The 21,981-nt window shown below is 34.8% G+C and overlaps 1 protein-coding gene across 9 annotated transcripts in view; it reads right to left on the bottom strand.

Moving 5' to 3' along the window:
- Positions 1 to 4,812: 4,812 nt before the first annotated feature.
- TSGA10 (testis specific 10) overlaps positions 4,813 to 21,981 on the bottom strand; it is a 106,716-nt gene continuing 89,547 nt past the window's right edge. For 6 of the 9 annotated variants that reach the window (XM_074332357.1, XM_074332362.1, XM_074332355.1 and 3 more), the window contains 5 exons: positions 19,168 to 19,377; positions 10,733 to 10,935; positions 8,928 to 9,036; positions 8,607 to 8,752; positions 4,855 to 5,551 (listed from right to left, as the gene is read on the bottom strand). In XM_074332357.1, coding sequence (XP_074188458.1) covers positions 5,527 to 5,551; positions 8,607 to 8,752; positions 8,928 to 9,036; positions 10,733 to 10,935; positions 19,168 to 19,377 — 693 coding nt within the window. In that variant the 3' untranslated portion in view covers positions 4,855 to 5,526. Of the gene's footprint in view, positions 5,552 to 8,606; positions 8,757 to 8,927; positions 9,037 to 10,732; positions 10,936 to 19,167; positions 19,378 to 21,981 lie in introns of all 9 variants that reach the window. The other 3 variants (XM_019753883.2, XM_019753887.2, XM_074332359.1) reach the window with 3 other exon arrangements.

The following is a 21,981-nucleotide window of genomic DNA, read 5'->3' on the forward strand; positions in this document are numbered from 1 at the left end:
AGGTATGACACACAAACAACACCACACAATAAGAATGTAATGAACTCATAGGATAAATGAAATTAATAATGAATAGAAGAATACATAGAAATTAGACAAGAAATAAGAAGACTTTCTTTTTTTAAAACAAATATGTATTAGGCACATACTATGTACCAGGCACTGTGCTAGGTGCTGAGGACAGGATGTTAAGCCAAACAAGAATTTTCCAGGTTGGGAGGGGGAATGGGAGAGAGAAAAATGAGTGATTCAGGCAGAAGAAAGAGCATGTGCAAAGGCCAAGAGACAAAAGAGCATAAACTACTGATGTTACTGAAAATAATTCAGAATAACAATAATTTGTAATTGTAAAGTAGGAGGGGTGAAGTATGAAGCTGAGGAGATTAAAAAAAAATCAGAGCCATCTGTGAAGGCAATGTCAAAGAGCTTGGACTTTAATAGTAAATTTGGTACACACAGGGTATGTGTGCAGAGAGGGATGTGATCATATTAGAGTTTTAAAACTGCTTTTTTGACGATCGTGGAGAATGAATTAGATGGAAATATAACAAAGCAGAGAGCACGTTGTCGTGCGGGGCGGCCTGCGGGGTCTCTGCTCCCGCTCCCCACATAAGAACGCAGGATACGGTGAGGCCAACAAGGAACACCCATGGAGCCATAGGTAGGGGAGCCATACCACCACGGTCTCACTGGAGGCTGGGCCCACCGGACGCCGACCTGCCGTCCGCTTTTCCGCCAACCGACCGACCGACGACTCTTCTCCACTCTCCTCTGTTCCTCTCTCTCGGCTCTCCTCTTCCGCTCTCTTCGGCTCTGCTTGGCTCTGCTCGACTCCTCGGGAATCCTCGGCAGTCCTCCGTAGTTGCAGCAGTTATACCAGCGGCCAATTGGCTAACCGGCCATAGCCGATGGCCAATCAGCCACAGCCCACGGCCATTCACCACCCGAGCCAGCACCCCTTCACGTGAGGCCGAGAGCCTGTAAACTACTCTCTGGGGCTCTGTCCCCACACACGTATAGGAGGCTGTTCCACACTATTCTACCGTGTTTCCCCGAAAATAAGACCTAGCCGGACAATCAGCTCTAATGCATCTTTTTGGAGCAAAAATTAATATAAGACCCAGTCTTATTTTACTATAGTATATAAGACCTTTATTTCATATGAGTGCATTAAGTATATATATAGTATATAATATATATTATATATATATAGTATATAAGACCTTTATTTCATACGAGTGCATTAATAAATATAGTATATTTATTATAGTATATAAGACCCAGTCTTATTTTACTATAAGACTGGGTCTTATATACTATAATAATATAATATAATATAATATAATATAATATAATATAATATAATATAAGACCGGGTCTTATGTTAATTTTTGCTCCAAAAGATGCATTAGAGCTGATAGTCCGGCTAGGTCTTATTTTCGGGGAAACACGGTAGATTAAGAAGTTACTATGGTCTGGATTAAAGTAAGAATAGAGAAAAGTGGATTATTGCAAAGCTATTTAGGAGACAGAATTATGAGGAACTGGGGGCAATTCATTCCTTTTCTCTAAGCATTTATTAGAACACCTAGTCAACCCTTGCACTACACCCCAGGAGATACAATGGCGAAGAGAGATGTGATCCCTTGCCTTGAGGTATCTTACAGTACAGAAGGAAAGACAGATATTAGACAAGTAGTGAATTACAACTGTGCTAAGTCCTTCAAACGAGAAATACTAGGTGCTTTTACTGGAGATTCTGACCCAATCTGACCAATATGAGGAGTCAGAGAAACCTTGAGGAAGTGACTTCTATTGTGGTAACACACATAATGTAAAATTTGGCATTTTAACCACTTAAAATTGTACAATTCAGTGGCATTAAGTACATTTACAATGTTGTACAACCTTTACTATTATCTAGTCCCAGAACTTATTCGTCACCCTAAACAGAAACCCTGTACGCACTAAGCAGTCCCTCCTTATTGCCACTGGCCATCACTAACCCGCTTTGTCTCTCTGGATTTGCCCATTCTGGATTAGCTCATATGAATGAAATCACTAACTATGTGGGTTTTGTGCCTGGATTCTTTCACTTAGCACAATGTTTTCAAGGTCCATCCATGTTGTAGCATGTATCAGTACTTCATTCATGTTTATGACTAATATTCCATTTCAGAAATATAGCATATTTTCTTTATCCATTCATCAACTGTTGGACATTTGGGTTGGGTTGTTTCCATCTTTTGCCCATTGTGAGTTAGAGCTGCTAGGACATTCATGTATGAGTTTTTATTTGAACACATTTTCAGTTATTTTGGGTATATACCTGGGAATTGAATTGCTGGGTAATATAATAAGTCTATGTTTAGTTTACTGAGGAACTCCCAGACTGTTTTCCACAGCAGCTGCACCATGTTTTCTTTCCACCAGCAGCATATGAGGGGTCCAGTTTCTCCACATGCTCATTGATACCTGCTATGGCTATCTTTTCTATTATAGCCATCTTAGTGCATGTGAAGTGCTATGTTATTATAGTCTTGATTTCCATTTCCTTACTGACAAGTGACATTATCTTTTATGTGCTTATTGGCCTTATCTTATTGGTGCTTATCTTCTTTGGAGAAATGCCTGTTCAAGTCCTTTGCCCATTTTTTTAACTGAGTTGGTTTGTATTGTTGGGTTATAAAAATTCTTTATATATTCTAGATATTATCCCCTTATCAGATACATGATTTGCAAATATTTTCACCCATTACTTGGGTTGTCTTTCACTTTCTTGATAGTGTCCCTTGATGCACAAGTTTTTAATTCTGATAAAGTCGTATTGATCTACTTTTGTTGTAGCTTGTCATTTAAGGACTATTTAAGAAACCATAGTGAAATCCAAGGTCATGAAGATTTGCCTCTATGTTTTCTTTAAGGAGTTTTATAGTTTTAGCACTTACATTTAAGGATGTGTTGCATTTTGAGTTGACTTTTGTATGTGGTGTGTGGTATGGGTCCAACTTCATTCTTTTGCATGTGGCTATCCAGTTGTCCCAGCGTTACTTATTGAAGACACTGTGTTCTTTCCCCATTAAATGGTGTTGGCACCATTGTGCCAAATTTCAGGACTCTCAGTTCTATGCCATCTATCCCTATGTCTGTCTTTACATCGGCACTACACTATTTTATTACTGCAGCTTAAGTTTGGAAATTGGGAAATGTGGGTCCTCCAACTTTGTTCTTCTGTGTCAAGACTGTTTGGGCTATTCTAGGCGCCTGTGATTCCACGTGAACTTGAGGATTAGCTTTTCCATTTTGTAAAAAAAAAAAAAAAGACTCCATTGGGATTTCGATAAAGATTACATTTAATTTGAAGATGGTTTGGGGGCATATTGCCATCTTAACAATATTAAGCCTTCCAATCCGTGAACACAGGTTGTCTTTCCACTTCTTTAGGTCTTCTTTAATTTCTTCAATATTGTGTAGTAGGAAGTGACATTTAGGTTGACTGAATTGTGCAGTAAGAAGGGAAGGGAGTGACCTGGGATGGCATCTGGGATCAGGATTCAGGCTCCTGACACAGTGGCTCCTGACACTCTATAGTGGGAAACAAGGCCAGAGAATGCAAGGAGGAGACATTGTTTAATTTGGTTTAAAAGTACTGTGATTCAGTGCCTCTGAAATATTTAAATCAGAGGGGTAACAATTCTCTTTCAAAACACCCTTACTTTAGCAAGACTGGATGTTTTGTATTGAACATGACATTTCAAAGCTGAGAGCTCTTTTTCAGATTTTTTTGTCATCAAAGAAAGAATATGTTTGCTGTAGCTTTTGTATTGTGTATTTTATTGCATTAGGCAATCGCTACCATATCAATAGGCTATTATATATTTATGTCAAGTGATTAGAATCTCATTTAAACCAATGAATGTCTTTAAACGTTACAAGAAAAAATCATTTCTTTGCATTTTAACATATAATACAGTTGAGGTTTTCCTACCTTTGGATAGTGTTGGCCCCTTTATACTTACCATACAAGTTTCCTTTTAAATATTCTGCAAGTAACGGCACAAGTCAAGTACAGTATACTTTTAATCAAGTATGGAAGTATTTTCTTACATTCTTCTTTCCTATTTCTGTCATCCCCTCTCCCCACATAACGCCCTTCACATACGACATATGTTCAGCACATATGACAGGCGACACTCAGCTCCTTGTCAGCTCATCTAGGAGGTGGATAGACTAAAATTAATGTCACGATGACCTAGTGCTTAGGTCACTGCATCACCTGGCAAAGGTTAATTTTGCATATTTATCAATATATTATTTGATATTAGAAAGAACTTTTTGTATATTAATGCCTACAATGTTTATAAAAGGACATCTTATTTTAAATTATTCAATTTTTTAAACCAATCTATAATGACTGTCTTGAACTAGATGAGTAAACCTCAAGGTTTTTAAAAATCAAACAAAAGTGATTATGTAGCATGAATTTAGAGTAAAATATCAGAAATTACACAAGATCTAAAATAGAGCATTAGCCTACATTACTGAAGTCATACTGAATAGTGACTTTTTACAATGAGAAATTGTCTATATCTTACAAATACTACTAATGACAGGGCTTTTTTTTAATGGCAAGAACACAAATAGATTATATCAGTAAAATATAGTAGTGTTCAGGCTCTTAAATCAAAGCCTATGGACAGAAAAAGTAAGAGATTTAGGAGATTTTAGGGGGATAAGGAAACATTAGGGGACTTATTACTCTATATAACAGACAGCTGCCACAGGCAAAAAACAAATAAAATGGCAATTAAGTTGATTGTAGTACTTTAATGTTTTAAAGAATACTTATTAAAAATACAGATTTTTTTTTAAATCTTACATTCTTGACAGATATAGCATCACCTACCTTTCTAAAAACGGTAGGGGTAAACACAATTATAGGAAATGTATGTTAATTAGTGGTACAATAGTATGGATTGAAAAACTCTGACACACTCCTACTACCTGCTGCTTTAAAGTTAGATTATGGCCTGGAATTTATGTCAGGTTGGTTCCAAAATGGAATATTGGGTCCCAGGCCAGTATCGGAGCATTGATAAACCGTGTCTAGTCTGGCACAGCTTCTCCAGCCATGAAAGCATAAATCACAAAGAAAAAATTTAAACAAGCAATTATTTGAGATACCAAGAAAGGAAAGGAAATCAGTTTTGTAAAAAACACTTCCCGCTTTTTATAAGCTTCTTTATTTACTCCGGATAGTTAACATAACAGTGTTCAATAGTGAAGTAAGCAGGTTTTACACTCACTATCACTGTATGGATAGAAAGAGCCATACACATTTTTGTTTTTATAAGTCATCTCCTATCACTGCAATATGGCACATGAGAACAGAGATTCAGAGCCAGAAAGTTAATAAATACATTTAACATTGTCAAGCATTCAAAAGATAAATGCAATCATATAGCAAAAAAAAAATCAGTTTGTAACTTTGACCTTCCTCAAGGATGTGAAGAATCTTTTCGTGTGTCAGAAATCTCTATAGCAAAGATTCCTATGAGAGAAAACACATGATGCAAATTAATATTTTTAACTCGCCGATTATACCATGTATAAAAAAATATACTCTAACATTAATTTGGCAATACTTAAGATTTTTTTCCTAGCTTTAGTGAAGAAAAACAGATACAATGTGGTTTTTTGCTCAGTTTTCACAAACTGTGATACATCCATATCATGGAATAATATTCGACAATAAAAAGGAATGAACTATTGATACATATAACTCGGATCAATCTCATGGATATTGTGCTAAATGAAAAAAAGGCCAATCTCAAAAAGTTACATACTGTTTGTGATTCCATTTATGTAAAATGATGTAATTAGAGAGCTGGAGAAGAAATTAGTGTTTGCCAGGGGAGGGCTGTGACTACAGAGGGGTATCACGGGGGCACGAGTTCCTTGGTGCTGATGGAACAATGCAGTATCTTGATTATGGTGGTGGATATGTGTGGTGTGTAAAAAATCTGTACACACACACAAATGAGTGCATGTAAACACCAGTGAAAACTGAATAAGGCCTACGGATTAACTGTATTGTACCAATATCAATTTCCTGGTTTGTCAGGTAGTGCCACTGGTAAGCTGGGGGAAGGATACGTGGAACTGTCTGTACTATTTTTTGCAACTACCTGTGAGACTGTAATCCTTTCCAAATAAAAGCAAAATGAAACAAAACTGTAGTACAGCCATACAATGGAATACTATGCAGCAGTTAAAAGGCACATGCAACAACACCTGATACACACAGCAACGTGGAAAAATCTCAAATATATTATGCTGAGTGAAAGTCAAACAGTAGAGGCTACATACTGCATGATTCCATTTATGTGACAACTCAGAAAGGCAAAACTATAGGGGGAGGAGACAGACCAGTGGTTGGAGGAAAGCAAATTAAGTACATTGATTGCCATCTAAATAACAGGTGGTAGTCAAAAGATGCCATTTAAAATTAACAGCAAAAGTTAAGTAAGAAAAAAGAGGATTAAGGACATTACTAAAAGTAGTAAAGGAAAGGTAACTACTATAAGAAAACACACACCTTCCTGAATATCAAAAGAAATGTTCAAACGCAAAGAATAACGAAATTGAGAAAGAAATGTAGTAAAGTCACATAATAAACACAGCTATCATGAGATAATATGACAGAGTTGAGATCAAATTTAACAGTCATATTAATAATATGAAGGAGATTAACTCACCTATTTAAAAAAAGAATTTTGAAATGGCTCATAAAGCAAAATTCAAATCCATACCATATACAAGAGAGATACTTAAAAATGCAGTGATTCAAAAAAGCTAAAAGTAAAGAAATGGACAAAGATTTACCAAGCAAATGCAGACACTAAGGAAACAGGAGTTGCTAACTCTAATACCAAGTAGATGCCCATCCCCTCACCCATCCAAAAAGATTAAATGTGTCAGAAAAGGACCACATTCCACGACGAAGATATGACAGTTCAAAACATCTATGCAACAAATAAAACAGCAAATCACCTATTAAAACAAAATGTGTAGGAGATACAGGAAGAAAATAAAAACATACTAATAATAGGAGATTTTAAAACACCATTCTTAGCACCACAGGTCAAGTGGACAAAAATTAAGCAATGATATAAAAGAACTAAAAATCAAAAAGGTAAATCTTTTAGATATATATACACTATACCCGGAGAAGAATGTATCTTCTTAAGGGCACGTGCACTGTTCACAAAAACTGATCATGTAGTAAAGTACAAAGAATACATCAGTAGTTTCCATAAAACAGAAATATTATTAACAATATTATCTAATCACAATGCAATAACACTAGAAGTTGAAAATGAAACCAAAACACACACAAAAAAGCCCTTCTCACTGGAGAGGTGGGATAGAAAGCATACACAAGAGACTGATACTTCTTCAAGTATTACTTTTGCAGAGTTTTGACTTTTGAAAGCATATTAATCTATATACTCAAAAATTAAATCAAGGAAAAAAACTAGGAAGGTGAAAAATGAAAGCAAATTGAAACAAGTAAGTCTAATGTTATTTCAAATATATACCATAATCACAGAGAAAGGAAAACAATAATCCAAGCAATTTAACAACACAATATGTGACTAAATGCACTCAAGGCTTAGGGTAGGCAGCCCATGGAAATAGGAAGGGAGAACTGCAAACAGATCCTGAACTTTTTAAAAAGTTGGTCTGTTTATTGTAGTGACTTAGGAGAAGAAATTTTGAAACTATTTTGGATGCATTCTGGGACTGAGCAAATGAGTGAGAATGCTGAGGTTGTGGAACAAACATGTGGTGTTGAGCCAAGTCTCTCACTGCAGAAGAGAGGGCTTACAAATACAGAATGGAAGGAGGCAAAAAAGAAACCTGTGAGGGTGATTTGGAACTGGAAGTACTGGTTTTTGTTTTTTTTTTAATTGTGTGTGTGTGTGTGTGTGTGTGTGTGTGTGTGTGTGTGTGTGTAGAGGGAGAGAGCATGTGAAAGAGTGTGAGTGAATGAGACAGCACATGTGTTGTCCCGTAAACACATAAAAAGCAAATGGGGCAAAATTTTAGCAATAGTGAGTATGGGTAAAAGGTATACAGATGTTCTTTGTATTACTTTTTGTTACGTCTTGTAAGTTTGAAATTATTTCTCGATAAAAACGTTTTTTACAAAATTTGTGACATAAGAATATATCTAAAATATTTTCCTCTGGAAAATTTAGCTTATTAATTTCCTAGACCATATGTCTTTTATGGTACTATAATAATTAACCAAATTAATAATTAATGAAAGTATATTAAAAAATTGATGATGTAGAAATAAAAAGAAAATCAGATTTTTAAGATATAATTTATGTAAACATTCGATAAAATGGAGATTGTTCACTTTAGCATATGTATATAAAATTCTCAAAATACTTTACTTTTATGTGAACATATCCAATCATATAGCAATGTCTAAATAGCACTATTCACGATAGACTGTTACTGTTTCCTTACTCCCTCAAATAGTCACTGTATCTATTGTTATATGGTCCCCACAGAATGGATCCTAAACCACTCACTCCTCCAGTGATCGATCGAGGCCTCGGTCAGGAGATCGATGGTGAGCACGATCTGGTGAATGACATTTTGTGTTTGGCTTCATTGTAGAACTCAGATGATAAGCATTACTTGAGTAATTCTGGCGGCGGAGTTCTTGCACAGCCCTCTCCCTAAAGCAAAATAGTGAGGCTTTTTCACTTTGTATCCAGTGATATCATTAATACTGTCGTAAAACTGTAATTCAAGTCAGACTTTAAGACCCAACCATCGTGAAATAATTGAAATCTGCTGTTATCTAAGAAATAATGCTTCCCAGGCTAAATGGTGCCTAGAGACAAAACCTGCCTTTCAAAGCGCTCCGTCCCTAGTTGTCGTTTGGTAATGTCTAAGTCAGCTTCCAACTGCGTCACGACGTTTCTGAACTGGGCCACGTCTCTACTCTGGATGGCCCTGTGGAAGGGAATAGAAGGGTGACACCTGATTAAACTTAAAATATGCCTAGGGCTCCTAGAGTACCTGAACCATATTGGCAATGTTTTCTCAGCTGGATCCAAACCAAACTGTGATTTATATGAATGTATATGCCAAGGTTAGATGTAGGAAATGTACAAACTAGCCTACTTGAAAAGCCTACGCCATGCCAGTCCCATTCAGTTAGTTAAACCTTCTCTGTGTCTATTTCCCTGTGTTTAAATGGGGTAATATTATCTATTATCTATCTATATTATCTATTTACTGCAAATTATTTTTATAAAAGTACTTTGAGGTATTCTATGCAAAGTCATAGTATGACCAAATAATGAACCTTGGAATTCACTAGCACTGTGATTAATGTGGTCTGTTATATATAGTATATGAAATCAACCAAGTGCTTTACATATACTTATAATTAATTTGATATACCTGCATACACTGTTAAAAATACAACCTCTCTTCAATCAGCAGGGTCTTCCTTAGGGCTATGCAATGCCTCAAAAACCCTGTAATAAGACCCACTATCGTAAGGAAGACAGTGACAGACACGAGTGCTGCTTGCACAGAACACTCTAGCCTCTTTGCTTGCTTCCAGGACTGCATTAGAGACTGCTGAAATCTAAATGGAGAGACTAAGAACATGAAAGTTTACCATGTTTACCAGTTCTAAGTGACAGGACTTGTCAGCCAGCTGAAACTGAATGGACCCTTTATGGTGGGCACACATCACTGAGGCAGCTTTCCTCCTAACAGCTGGAGTCAGTGATCCTGCTAACCAGTTGAAGGTATCACAAAAGCCCAGCTGTGGTGACTGAAAAGAATGACTCAGTCGCAGCTGCCTTAACCTGGAAACAGTTTCTGAAGGAAACTGGCCTTGGCTTTGCAGCCTTTGCTTAGCCAGGGGCTCCTGGGAATGGCTGATTCCTGAGACCATGATTCCTATCCTTCCCCAGATCCCAAGCTCAGACAGGGGGGCAGAGGCTGGATGAAAAAGCATTATAGATGGGACAGATAAGAACAGAGGCCAAGCATCCCGTCAGTTTTTGTGAGAGGTGACCAAGTTTAGTAATAAAACATTCACTATCCACGCAGGCATTTCTAGCCAACCTTGCAGCCAGGGTCATTTAATAAGATGCAAATGATGGTAGGGATTCTAAAAAGAAAAGAAAAAGAAGCCAAAATCAATGTTCTAAGGGCAGTAAGCCTTCCGTATTCTGTGGATGCAGGAGTTCTTCCAGGTACCTAGTATACGAGTGCACTTATAGGTGCATAAGGAAATGCTATGAGACAAATGGAAAAATTAAGTAGCAATACCAGGGGGCTCCATAAATAGAAAAATTCTTCTGGTTTCAGAAGTATTTCATTTTTTTTCTAATCTGGTTATAATATTTCCTAAAGGCAATATTTTAGATCAGACATCCTGTTATACCCAAAGCTCTGTTGGAAACAATCAATGGAGATGGTTAAACTTAAATTTAGATCGATCTAGATAAACACATAATAGAAATAAGTACTGCATCTTAGGCAAATCACAATATTTCTGGTCCCCAGTTTAATGGTAAATTATGGGTGCTTAATTTGTCTAAATTCCAGCTTTAAAATTCCATTAACCTATAAAGTACAAAAATTTAAGAAATATGACTTTATGTTATTATATTGCTAACCAACTCACATTTTATTTTCTGCCAAGCAAAGGTGTTCTTTAAGAAGCTGAATTTCAGATTCTTTTTCTTGAAGTGCTATCTGAGACTGGTATTCTTTGTCTCGATTGGCTACCAGCAAAGCTTCTAGATTCTGCATGGAGATTCTCTCATTTGTCATCTGACTCCTGAGGAGCTCTATTTCAGAACGAGCAGAATCCAACTCATTCTCCATCTGTACAATAATAGGAAGATATCTGTACTTATTCCTCTTCATTCACTTAACTCACAGATTATCAGAGGCTTATAACATTTCCTTATTATGTTATAACCTGACAACCCCTTTTCATTTCTTGATTAGAAATTGTGTCTTTCTTCTTACCACACACACACACACACACACACACCACACACACGCACACACACACACAGTATCACTTTCCCCAACTCTCTGATCTTATCAGAAAATTCATTAATAAGTGAAGACTTATTAATCCCAAACTGCACTGCAAACAATTTCCATTTGCAGCTTTGATGTGTATTTATATATTTCTGCAAGACTGCCATGGTGTGGTCTGCAACTACTGCTTTGTCCTGAGTTAGGGGAGTTACAAGCACCTAACTACCTTATGGAACGTCATCGTGCTCCATAGTTAAGGAAAATTAGGAATGATGACACATTCCCTCTTGAATAAATCTTTGGAAAGCTTCATTTTTTTTTGAAGGTTATCTCAAGCCTGGAATATGCTCTGTAAGCTAAGGGTTTCTTCGGAAGGAAGAAAACCAGACATTACTATTTAGAAAAAAATGATTCCTTATCTCATAATACACAATATAACCAATTACATATGCATTTTAAAAAGTTAAATGTAAAAAGGTAAAACTCTAAGAAAAGAGGATTTAATAAAAATGAAATTATTGGGGAAGGGGTAGGCAGGTAAGGGAACTTTCTAGGCTAGATAACAATTTAAAAATGATGTCTGACCACACAAAAACATATTGATAGTCAATATAAATTTAAAATTTACAAGAAAACAACTGGAAGAAATTAAGCTCAGTAAATAAAAGAGGTAATATCTTACTAATATAAGGAACTCATACAAATTGATGAGAAATATGAACTAATGATATGCACAGAAAACTTACAAAATATAAAAATTAGGTCGGTGCGAAAGGAATCGCGGTTTAAAAGATTGAAAATAATTGCAAAAACCGCAATACCTTTAGCACCAACCTAATAATAAACATATAGGAAAAAATTACCTTTACGAATAACCAAAGAAATATAAATTAAAACATGATGCTATTTCTGGTCCAGGGTTCCTTAACCTTGGCAATACTGATATTTTGAGTTGGATAATTATTTGGTGTATAGGGAGCTGCCCTATGCCTAATAGAATGTTTAGCAGCAGCCCTGGCCTCTATTCACGAGAAGCCAGTAGCATTTCCCTACTCTCATTGTGGCCATCAAAAATGTCTCCAGACATGGCTAAATGTACACCAGGGAGCACAATCTCTTTTTGTTGAACCACTGTTCCAGTTTATCAAATTGACAAATTTCTTAGCATGTGTTTATTAACATTAAAATGGGCAATGGCAATTTCATATACTCCTTGGCAATAATACAAAATGGAGAATCACTGTTTTTTCGGTAACAGCTTTATGGGAAAATCATTCACATACCATACAACTCACCCACTTAAAGGGTGCAATTGAATTGTTTTAGTATATTAAAAGAGTTGTAGATCATACCACAATCTCACACTCTAGTGTTAAAAGCTTTCATCCTCCCAAAATAAAACCCAGTACCCATTAGCAGTCACTTCCCACCTCTCCCACTCCGCCATTGGCTCCAGCACCAGCCCTAAGCAATCTCTAATCTACTTTCTCTCTCTGTGATCTGCCTTAATCTGGACATTTCATATAAATTGAATCCAATGTGTGTGTGGTCTTTTGTGGCTGGCTTCCTTCACTTAGCCTAATGTTTTCAAGAGTTATCCATGTTTTAGCAGGTATCAGTACTTCATTACTTTTATTGCCAAGTAATATTCCCTTACATAGATGTAGGCACATTTCAGTTATTTACACTTTCTGGCTATTATAAATAATGTTGCTCAGAACATTTGTGTACAAGTTTTTGCATGGACCTAAGTTTTCATTCCTCTTCAATAGATAGGAGTAGAATTCCTGGGCTTTATGGTAACCCTATTTTTAACTTTGAAGAACTGTCAAAATGTTTTCCAAAAGTGGACTCACTGTCATACATTCCCATCAGGAATGTATGAGGGTTCCAAACTCTCTACATCTTTGCCAACACTTGTTATTGTCTATTATTATTATTATTATTACTATTATTATTACCGTCTTAGTCTTTGTAAAATGGTATAGTTTTAATTTGCATTTCTCTGATTGTTAATGATGTTGAGCAACTTTTCATGTGCTTATTGGCCATTTATGTATCTTTTATAGAGAAATGACTACTGAGAGCCTTTGCCCTTTATTTTAGGTTATTATTAAGTTGTAAGAGTTCTTTATTCTAGACACAATTCTCTTGTTGGATGTATGATTCACAGATGTTTTTTTTCCATTCTGTGAAATGTCTTTTTACTTCATTGATGATATAATTTGCAGCACAAAGTTTTTTTTATTATTATTTTGAAGACTTTTCTATCTATTTCTTTTCTTTTGTTGTGTTTTTTATGTGTATCTAAGAAAGGATTACCTAACCCAAAGTTATAAAGATTTAATTGTATGCTTTCTTCTTAAGAGTTTTTTTAAGTTTAGCTCTTATATGGAGGGAAGATAATCCATTTTAAGTTAATTTTTGCATATGGTATGTGATAAAAATACAACTTCATTCTTTTCCATGGAGATGCTCAGTTGTCCCAATACCATTTGTTGAAAAGACTGTTCTTTCCCCCATTAAATTGCACTGGCACCAATTTTTTGAAAATAATTTGGCCACAAATACAGGGGTTCATTTCTGGACTCATGATTTTATTCCATTGAACTATATGTCTCTCCTTATGCTGGTACTATACTATCTAGATTACTGCAGTTTTGTGGCCATTTTTGAAATTAGGAAGTGTTAGTCCTCTTTGTTCTTCTTTTTCAAGATTATTTTGGCTATTCTAAGCCACTTGTACTTCCATATTAATTGTATATCATCTTATCAATTTCTATAAAGAAGCCAATTTGAGGTAGTATTGCCATTTTAACAATGTTGTCTTCTGATCCATGAATATGGGACGTCTTTCCATTTATTTAGGTCTTCTTTAATTTCTTTTGACAATGTTTTTAACATACAAGTTTTACACTTCTTTTGTTAAATTTATTCCTGAGTATTTTATCCTCTCTTGATGCTTTCCTTTTTTGTGTAATTCCATTTGATGGAATTGTTTTCTTATTTGCATTTTTGAATTGTTCATTGTTAACATAGAAATGCAATTGATTACTGTATATTGATCTTGTATTGTGCAACTTTGATAAACTCATTTATTAGTTTTAATAGTTTTTAGTAAATTCCTTAAAATTTTCTATATCTAAGATCATATCACCTGTAAATAGAGAGAGTTTTATTTCTTTATTATCTGGATGCCTTTTATTTCTTTTTCTTGCCTAATTTCCCAGGCTAGAACTTCCAGTACAGTGTTGAATAGAAGAGGTGAAGAGGGCATTTTTGTCTTGTTACTGACAAGAAAGAGGAAAAATACTCAGTCTTTCACTGTTAAGTATGATGTTAGTTGTGGGGTTTTTTGTAGGTGCTCTTTATTAGGTTAACTTGACTTCTATTTCTAGTTCATAGTTTTTTAAAGTCGTGAAATGGTGTTGGATTTTTTCAAATGCTTTTTCTGCATCTATTGAGATGATCATTGTTTTTTGCTCTTTATTCTATTGATATATTTCATTAATTGATTTTTAGGAATTAAATCAACCTTGCATTCTGGGATAAATCAACTTGATTATGGTATAAAATTCATTTTATATGTTGTTGGATTCAGTTTTCTAGTATTTTGCCTGAGAATTTTTCATCTAAATTCATAAGGTATATTGATCTACAGTTTTCTGTTCTTCTGATGTCTTTGTGTGGTTGTGGCATCAGGGTAATACTGCCTTCATATAATACACTAGAAAGTGTTCTCTTCTATTTTTGGAAGATTTTTGTGAAAAGTTTACATCAATTCACCTTTAAACATTTGGAAAAATTCGTAATTGAAGCCTTCTTTTTATGGAAGTTTTAAAATTACTAACTCAATCTCTTTACTTGTTATAGTCAGATTTTCTATTTTTCCTTAAATGAGTTTCAGTACTTTGTATATTTCTGGGAATTTATTGATTTCACCTGTTATCTAATTTTTGGCATTTATTTGTTAATAATATACCTTTATAATAATCCTTTCATTTTCTGTAAGGATGGTAGTGATGTTCCCTCTTTTATTTCTGGTTTTAGTAATTTAATATCTACGTGTAATTAAAGAATATTAAAGGAAGGATATTTAGAATTCATGTTCTCAACATTCCTATTGAGGAGAGTTAGATAAAAAACAGATTTATTTATTTGGAAGATATAAAAATAAGACCTGGGTAAACTGTATGGCATGTGAATTATATTTCAATAAGTTAAAAAAAAACTAAGACTATAAAAGGTTCTAAAATTCCTTATTCTAGTGCTTTAAATCATTTTCATCAGGAAATAAAGATGGAAATATAGATCTTTTTCCTCTAACCTCTACTTTCTCATTTAAAATATTTTGAGTGATTCCAGGGATGCAAAGCTGGTTTGATAGTCAAAAATCAATCAGTGTAATCTATCAAATCAACAGGCTAAAGAAGAAAAATCACATGAACATATTAACTGATACAGAAAAAGCATCTGACAAAAATTCAACACCCACTCATGACAAAAACTCTCAGAAATATAGGAAAAGAAGAAAACTTCCCCAACTTGATTTAAAAAAAAAAATCTATAAAATCCTCTAGAAAGACTGAATGCTTTTCCCCTAAGATTGGAAGAAAGAAAGGATATGTCTGTTTTGATCACTGTTATTCAACATAGCACTAAAGTACTAACCAGTGCAAAAAGACAAGAGAAGGCATAAATACTAGAAAGGAAGAAACAAAACTGTCCTTATTTTCAGATAACATAATTGTCTACATAGAAAATTCCAAGAAATCTTCAGAAAAACTCCTACAACTAGTAAGTGAGTTCGGCAAGGTCACAGGATGTAAGACAAACATTCAAAAATCAATTGTACTTCTATATACTGGCAATGAATACATTAACAGCAAAATGAAAACTAGAATATCATTTACAGTGATTCAATAAAAGAACAAATAATTTGTATTTTGTAGGTGTAAATCTAACAAAATGTGTGTAGAACTTGCATGCTGAGAACTACACAAAGCTAATAAAAGAAATCGAAGATCTAAACAAGCCATACTGTGTTCATGGATTGGAAGCCTCAACATAGCAAAGATGTTAGTTCCAACCGAATTGATGTACAGGTTTAATGCAATTCCTATCAAAATCCCAGCAAGATTTTTTGAAGAAATAGACAGATTATACTAAAACTTACATGGAAAGGCAAAGAGACTAGAATAGCAAAGACGATTTTGAAAAAGCATAATAAAGTGGATGGAATCTACCTACCTGATTTAAAGATTTATTATTAACTATGGTAATCAAGACTGTGTTGGTATCGGTGGAGAAAGAAACAGATTAATATAAAAGAATAGAAAACCAAGAAACAGACCCACTCAAATACATCCAACTGATTTTTCACAAATGTTGATTTCACAAAATCAATTCAAAGGAGGAGAGGTGGTGTTTTCAACAATTGATACTAGAGCAATTGGACACCCATAGGCAATAAATGAACCTTGACCTAAACCTCACACATGCAGGAATTAACTCAAAATGAATTATAGAATTGAATGTGAAACATAAAACTATAAAATTTCTGGAATAAAACCAGGCATCCCAGAAGCTTTGGGATCTAGAGCTATGAAAATAATTCTTAGACTTAAAACCAAAAGCATAATCCATAAAAAGAAAATTGATAAATTGCACTTCATCAAAATTTAAAACTTTTGCTCTGAGAAAGACCCTGACAAGAGGATGAAAACACAAGCTACATAGGAGAAAATATTTGCAAACCACATATCTGATAAAGGACTAGTATCTCAAATATATAAAGAACTCTCAATACTCAACATTAAAACAAGCAACAGTCCAAGGAGAAGATGGAAAGAAGACTTAAAGAGACATTTCACTGAAGAAGATATATAATAACAAATAAGCACACAGAAAGATGTTCAACTTCATTAGTAATTAGGGAAACGCAACCAGACAATGATGTAGCACTACATACATATCAGAATTGCTAAAAGAAAAAATAGTGACAACACCAAATGCTGACAAAGAAACATTAAAAGTGGATCACTGATGCATTGTTGATTGCAATGCAAAATGGTACAGACACTTGGGAAAACAATGTGTCACTTCCCTAAAACACTAATCGTGCAGCTACTATATGATCAAAAAATTGTATCCCTGGACATTTACAGAAAAATGAAGATTTCTGTTCACACAAAAACCTGTACAGAAATGTTTACAATAGCCTACTTTGTAAGATCCCCAAACTGGAAATAACCCAGATATCCTTCAATGCGTGTATCTTAATTACACTATGCAACTTGTATAGTTAAACAAACTGGAACATTCCATGTTACACCAATAGCATGGAATACTACTCAGCAACAGAAGGAGTGAAGTATTAACACATGCAACAACCTGGATGAATCTCCAGAGAATTATGCTGAGTGAAAAGGTTACATGCTGTATAATTCTATTTATATAGCATTCTTGGAGTGACACAATTATAGAAATAGAGAACAGATTAGTGGTTGCCAGGGGGTAAGAAGGGGGTGGGATGAGAGGAAAGCAGATAGGACTACAAAGGGCAACATGATGGATGCTGGGATGGAAATGTTCCATATCCTCATCAGCACCCTGGTTGTGATATTAGACTACCATTTTGCAAGATGCTACCCCTGGGAGCCCAGGTAAAGGATATACAGGGTTCCTTTGTATTATGTTGTACAATTGTATGTGAATCTACACTTATCTCAAAATTGAAAGTTTAATTTTAAAAAATTGAGTGTCTCTCTATGCATAGTACAGCTGAAGAAATAGAAAGATAAGTAAAATAGTCCTTGCACTTGAAATTATAGCTTATTATGGAAATAAACATATAGACATCAATGACTAAATTTCAAGGCAAAAATTTTATGTCAGGAGTATTTTAAAATATAACGAGAATTAGCCTGACCACTTCACACTCATTAGACTAGCTATTATCAAAAAAAGAAAAAACAAAACTGAAAAATAACACGTGTTTCAGTTATTACAACATGTATTACTTTTCCAGTTTGAAAACACCAAGTAAAATATGTTTTTAAAGAAAAATTAAGAACATATTATTTGAATTTTTACAGCGATTATTCATGAGTTACTTTCATAATCAAAAGGTTCTTGCTGAAATAAAAATGACTTAAGGAAGAGTCTGAGAATTCTGTCATATACCACTTCATTAATTAAATGTTTACAGTGGATTCTTACCAGCTAGACACATGATTCTCAAATGCAACAAACAGTAGACTAACAAAATTAAACTTTCAATAAGTTTTGGTAGTAACAGAAATGTAAACAGGACCAAAATTTGTTGATATTTTAATTACACTGTGCAACTTGTATGCATATCCCTTTAGGATCGGGCTCCATCTGTCTCTCCAGATGCATCTCCAGCCACTGTCAACCATGCATGCTACACAGGCCACTGCAAATTACTTACTATTCACTCAAGAATTCATTTATAGCTCCATATGTTGCTATGCTGTTGTTCCTTTTGAATGGAATGCCTCCTCCCTTCTGCCAAATAGGAACCCCCTCTCTAAAACCCTGATTATTTCTTATTAGTATAACATGTATCCCAAATCATTTGTATGTCAAGACTGGAAGGGGCTTAAGGGCAGGGGCCTATATCTTTTGAACATTATATTCACAGTGAGAACACAATATCAGGCACATGGTAGATACAATCAACTGAATTACCATTTAAAAGAACCCAATTAGTAAATTAATTGAGCTTAAAAGAGTATCATTAAAGTTATAATTTAGCTGGATAAACCTCAACCTCGCCCTTCTTTGCTGATTGGTATGTCAATGCGTTTTATAATTCTTCAGGCTAAAAGTACTGTAAATTACATATTCAAAGAGTTTCTGTTATATTCTTGAATTGTTGGAACATAGCTGTCAAATTAATCTCTTGGACATTAAAAATAAGATCTAAAGATGAAAGACATGTCTTGATGTACTGTTTTATAAAAAAGAACTTGTTTTTCTAAACTTGTAGTAATTTTATAGTAATAGAAACATGAATAGAACCACTTTAAATGTATTGCATACCATTTCTATTTCTTGATCTTTAGCAACCAACTGTCGATTAAGAAGTTCTTTGCTTGAGTCAAGTTTAATACAAAGTTCCCTTGTGGAAGACAAGTCTGCAAGGGCAGATACTTTTTCAAACTGAACCTTCTGAAGCTCCTCTTCCATCTTTACAACAGATTTATGTAAGGTAGAAATCTGGGACTTGTAAGACCTTTCTGCATTTAAGTGCTGCAAAAACAAAATTATTAAATGTATATATATAAATATATATATATATATATGCATATATATATTTTTTCCTAACTTGTAAAAAAACTACAACATGGAAAACAAAATGGGCAAATCTTTTAATGATAGTATACTTACATTATGAGAAACATTAGATAATATAGGCGGTGATAGTATGTACAAAGCCCTCTGGGAAAAATTAATTTGGGTTTCAAATTTCTATACATAAGGTGGTCAACTGATCATGCTTTTTAATGTAATTAGAAAACAACTTTCCCATTTGAAAGTCTCAACCCCAAAGCTAGTTGAGATATATACATTTGGTCTATAGTTCTGTCAACATTTGCCACAGTTTCAATTATTCTATAATATAAATATTGTTGTCTTTAACAATAAAGTGGCAAACAAAACATTAGCCACTGTTCCATTCATAATACCCAATTTTCCAATTCTTGAATGGCATGTTGATATCGACCATAATCTCATAAAATGAGGGCTGATAACTCTCTAGCACTTACTAATACCTGAAGGAAAAAGATAAGGGCAAGTATAAATTAAGAAGGGCAAGTATAAATTAAGAATACATCCACATGAGAAACAAGAGCATGTTTTTAGAAATGGTAATATGAGATTCAAGTTATATAAACGCTTTCAAACATTCAAGATAATTCCATACCCCCCTTTTTTCAAGGAAAAAAAATGTCTTAACGTAAGTGCACTGCCACCTACAGAGAAGTATTTGCTATTATGTGAAGCTAACAGAACTGAGAGGCAAATAAAGACATTTTTTCTGCTTTTGCAAGTATAAAGCACAAAAACTTATTCCTGGAATAAATTATTTGGGCACAATTCACTCCTTCCTTTCTCCCTTCCTTCCTTCCTCACTCACTCTATTTCTCACTCATTCTTCAAATAAACTTCCCTCCATCCATCCATCCACCCACCCACCCATCTATCCATCTACGCCATACTTGTTGAGGATATTCTATGTTTCAGTCAACGTGCCTAGAAGCATATCCAATGGTAAGCAAAATGGTCTCTGCTCTTATAAAATTTCCAGACTATGGAGGAGTTGTGCATCAGTCAAATAATCATACAGAGGAATATGTAAATACATATTAAGCAAATACTTCTAGAAAAAAAAGTACATAATAAAGAAAAGTGACCTAGACTGAGAGGGAAGTCAGGAATGGCTTTCCTGAGTAAATGACACTTGAGCTGAGTAAGAGCTGAAAGGTGAGTAGATACAGAGTGCGTGTTGGGGAGAGCAGCTTTCCAGGTCAGGAATGCTAAGTGCAAAGGCTCTGGAGGGAGAGTGCTCCAAGAACACGGAGAAAGGTAGGATGGCTGAAGCTCAGAGATCACAGAGAAGACTGATAGGAGATGTCGCTGAAAAGGTATATACAACTTACAAGACAGAGAGCCTAATCAGCCAGGTTCAAATTTAGGTCTTTATCCACTGAAAGGTCTTAAAGAGGAAAGTGATATGATTAGTTTTGTGTTTTGCAAAGGTCACTCTGGATGTTTCAGGTTCTAGTAAGACAGTTAAGAGGAAACACTTTTCTTAAAGGTTAAGATAAAACAGAACCAAAAATTATTTTTGTAATTCATAGATGAGCTTTCAGGGAAGAAAGAGAAATTCTCACAGGCCAAAAACAAAGAGACAACAAAGCTAGAGAAGGAAGCAAATGAGCAGGCTAACAGCTGGGTGTAAAAAGACCCAGGACACTGAATGGCTTATGTTTCAACATTCAAGCAAGGATAGGAGACAAGAATTTTGGACTAACTGAGAGTTGGAAATGAGACCTCTACATAATCTTGTACCCCAGAAAGGAGGCTCCGGGGAGGGGCGGGGGGAATCCACTCAACTTCATAGACATAACAAAATTTTATCTAGATTTAGTCTCTGGATAGGGAAAAAAATACCTTCTGTAAGAAATTGAAATCTTTGGTCTGATTTCACTCAATTTTGGAGTCTGATTTTATACTACCCATCCTAAATTCTGAACTTTAACATGAAGTTTGTCCCATGCCAATGATAACCCAGATCCCTTTACAGAAGCAAATCTGTCTTCCGGCCATACAAGACTCTATAGGGGAAAAGGTCCTGTTCAAGAGGCGCTTACAATCAAACACAGGAGGACACAACCCACCACGAGGGAGAGTCAGAGTAAAATAACACACAGCAGGATGAGACTTGTAAAACTTCAAATTACTGAACAAAATATTTTAGAAGGCATGGAAAATATGCTTAAAAGTTTTAAAGACATTAAAGAAATTTTGAAAAGTAGATGACTTAGGAAAATGCAGGCAGATTTGAAGAAGAGTCAAACAGAACTTCTGGAAGAAAGAAAAAGTAGTCACAAAAATGAAGCCTTAATGAATGAATCAAAGAATAGATGAGTACAGCTGAAGAGGGAAGAATTAACAGGAAAACAGATCACTGCACAGAGATATAAATATATGGAAACTATGAGAAAAAGATCAATAAAAATTTGGACTAGAAGACCCAAGAAGCATATTACAAAGAGTTGAAGGAAACAGTAGAGTGAATTTGGAGTCAGTAATATTCAAAGAAATAACACCTGAGAGTTTTCCAGACTA

The sequence above is a fragment of the Rhinolophus sinicus genome, linkage group LG05 (assembly GCF_036562045.2).
Source record: "Rhinolophus sinicus isolate RSC01 linkage group LG05, ASM3656204v1, whole genome shotgun sequence".
Taxonomy (NCBI): Eukaryota; Metazoa; Chordata; class Mammalia; order Chiroptera; family Rhinolophidae; genus Rhinolophus; species Rhinolophus sinicus.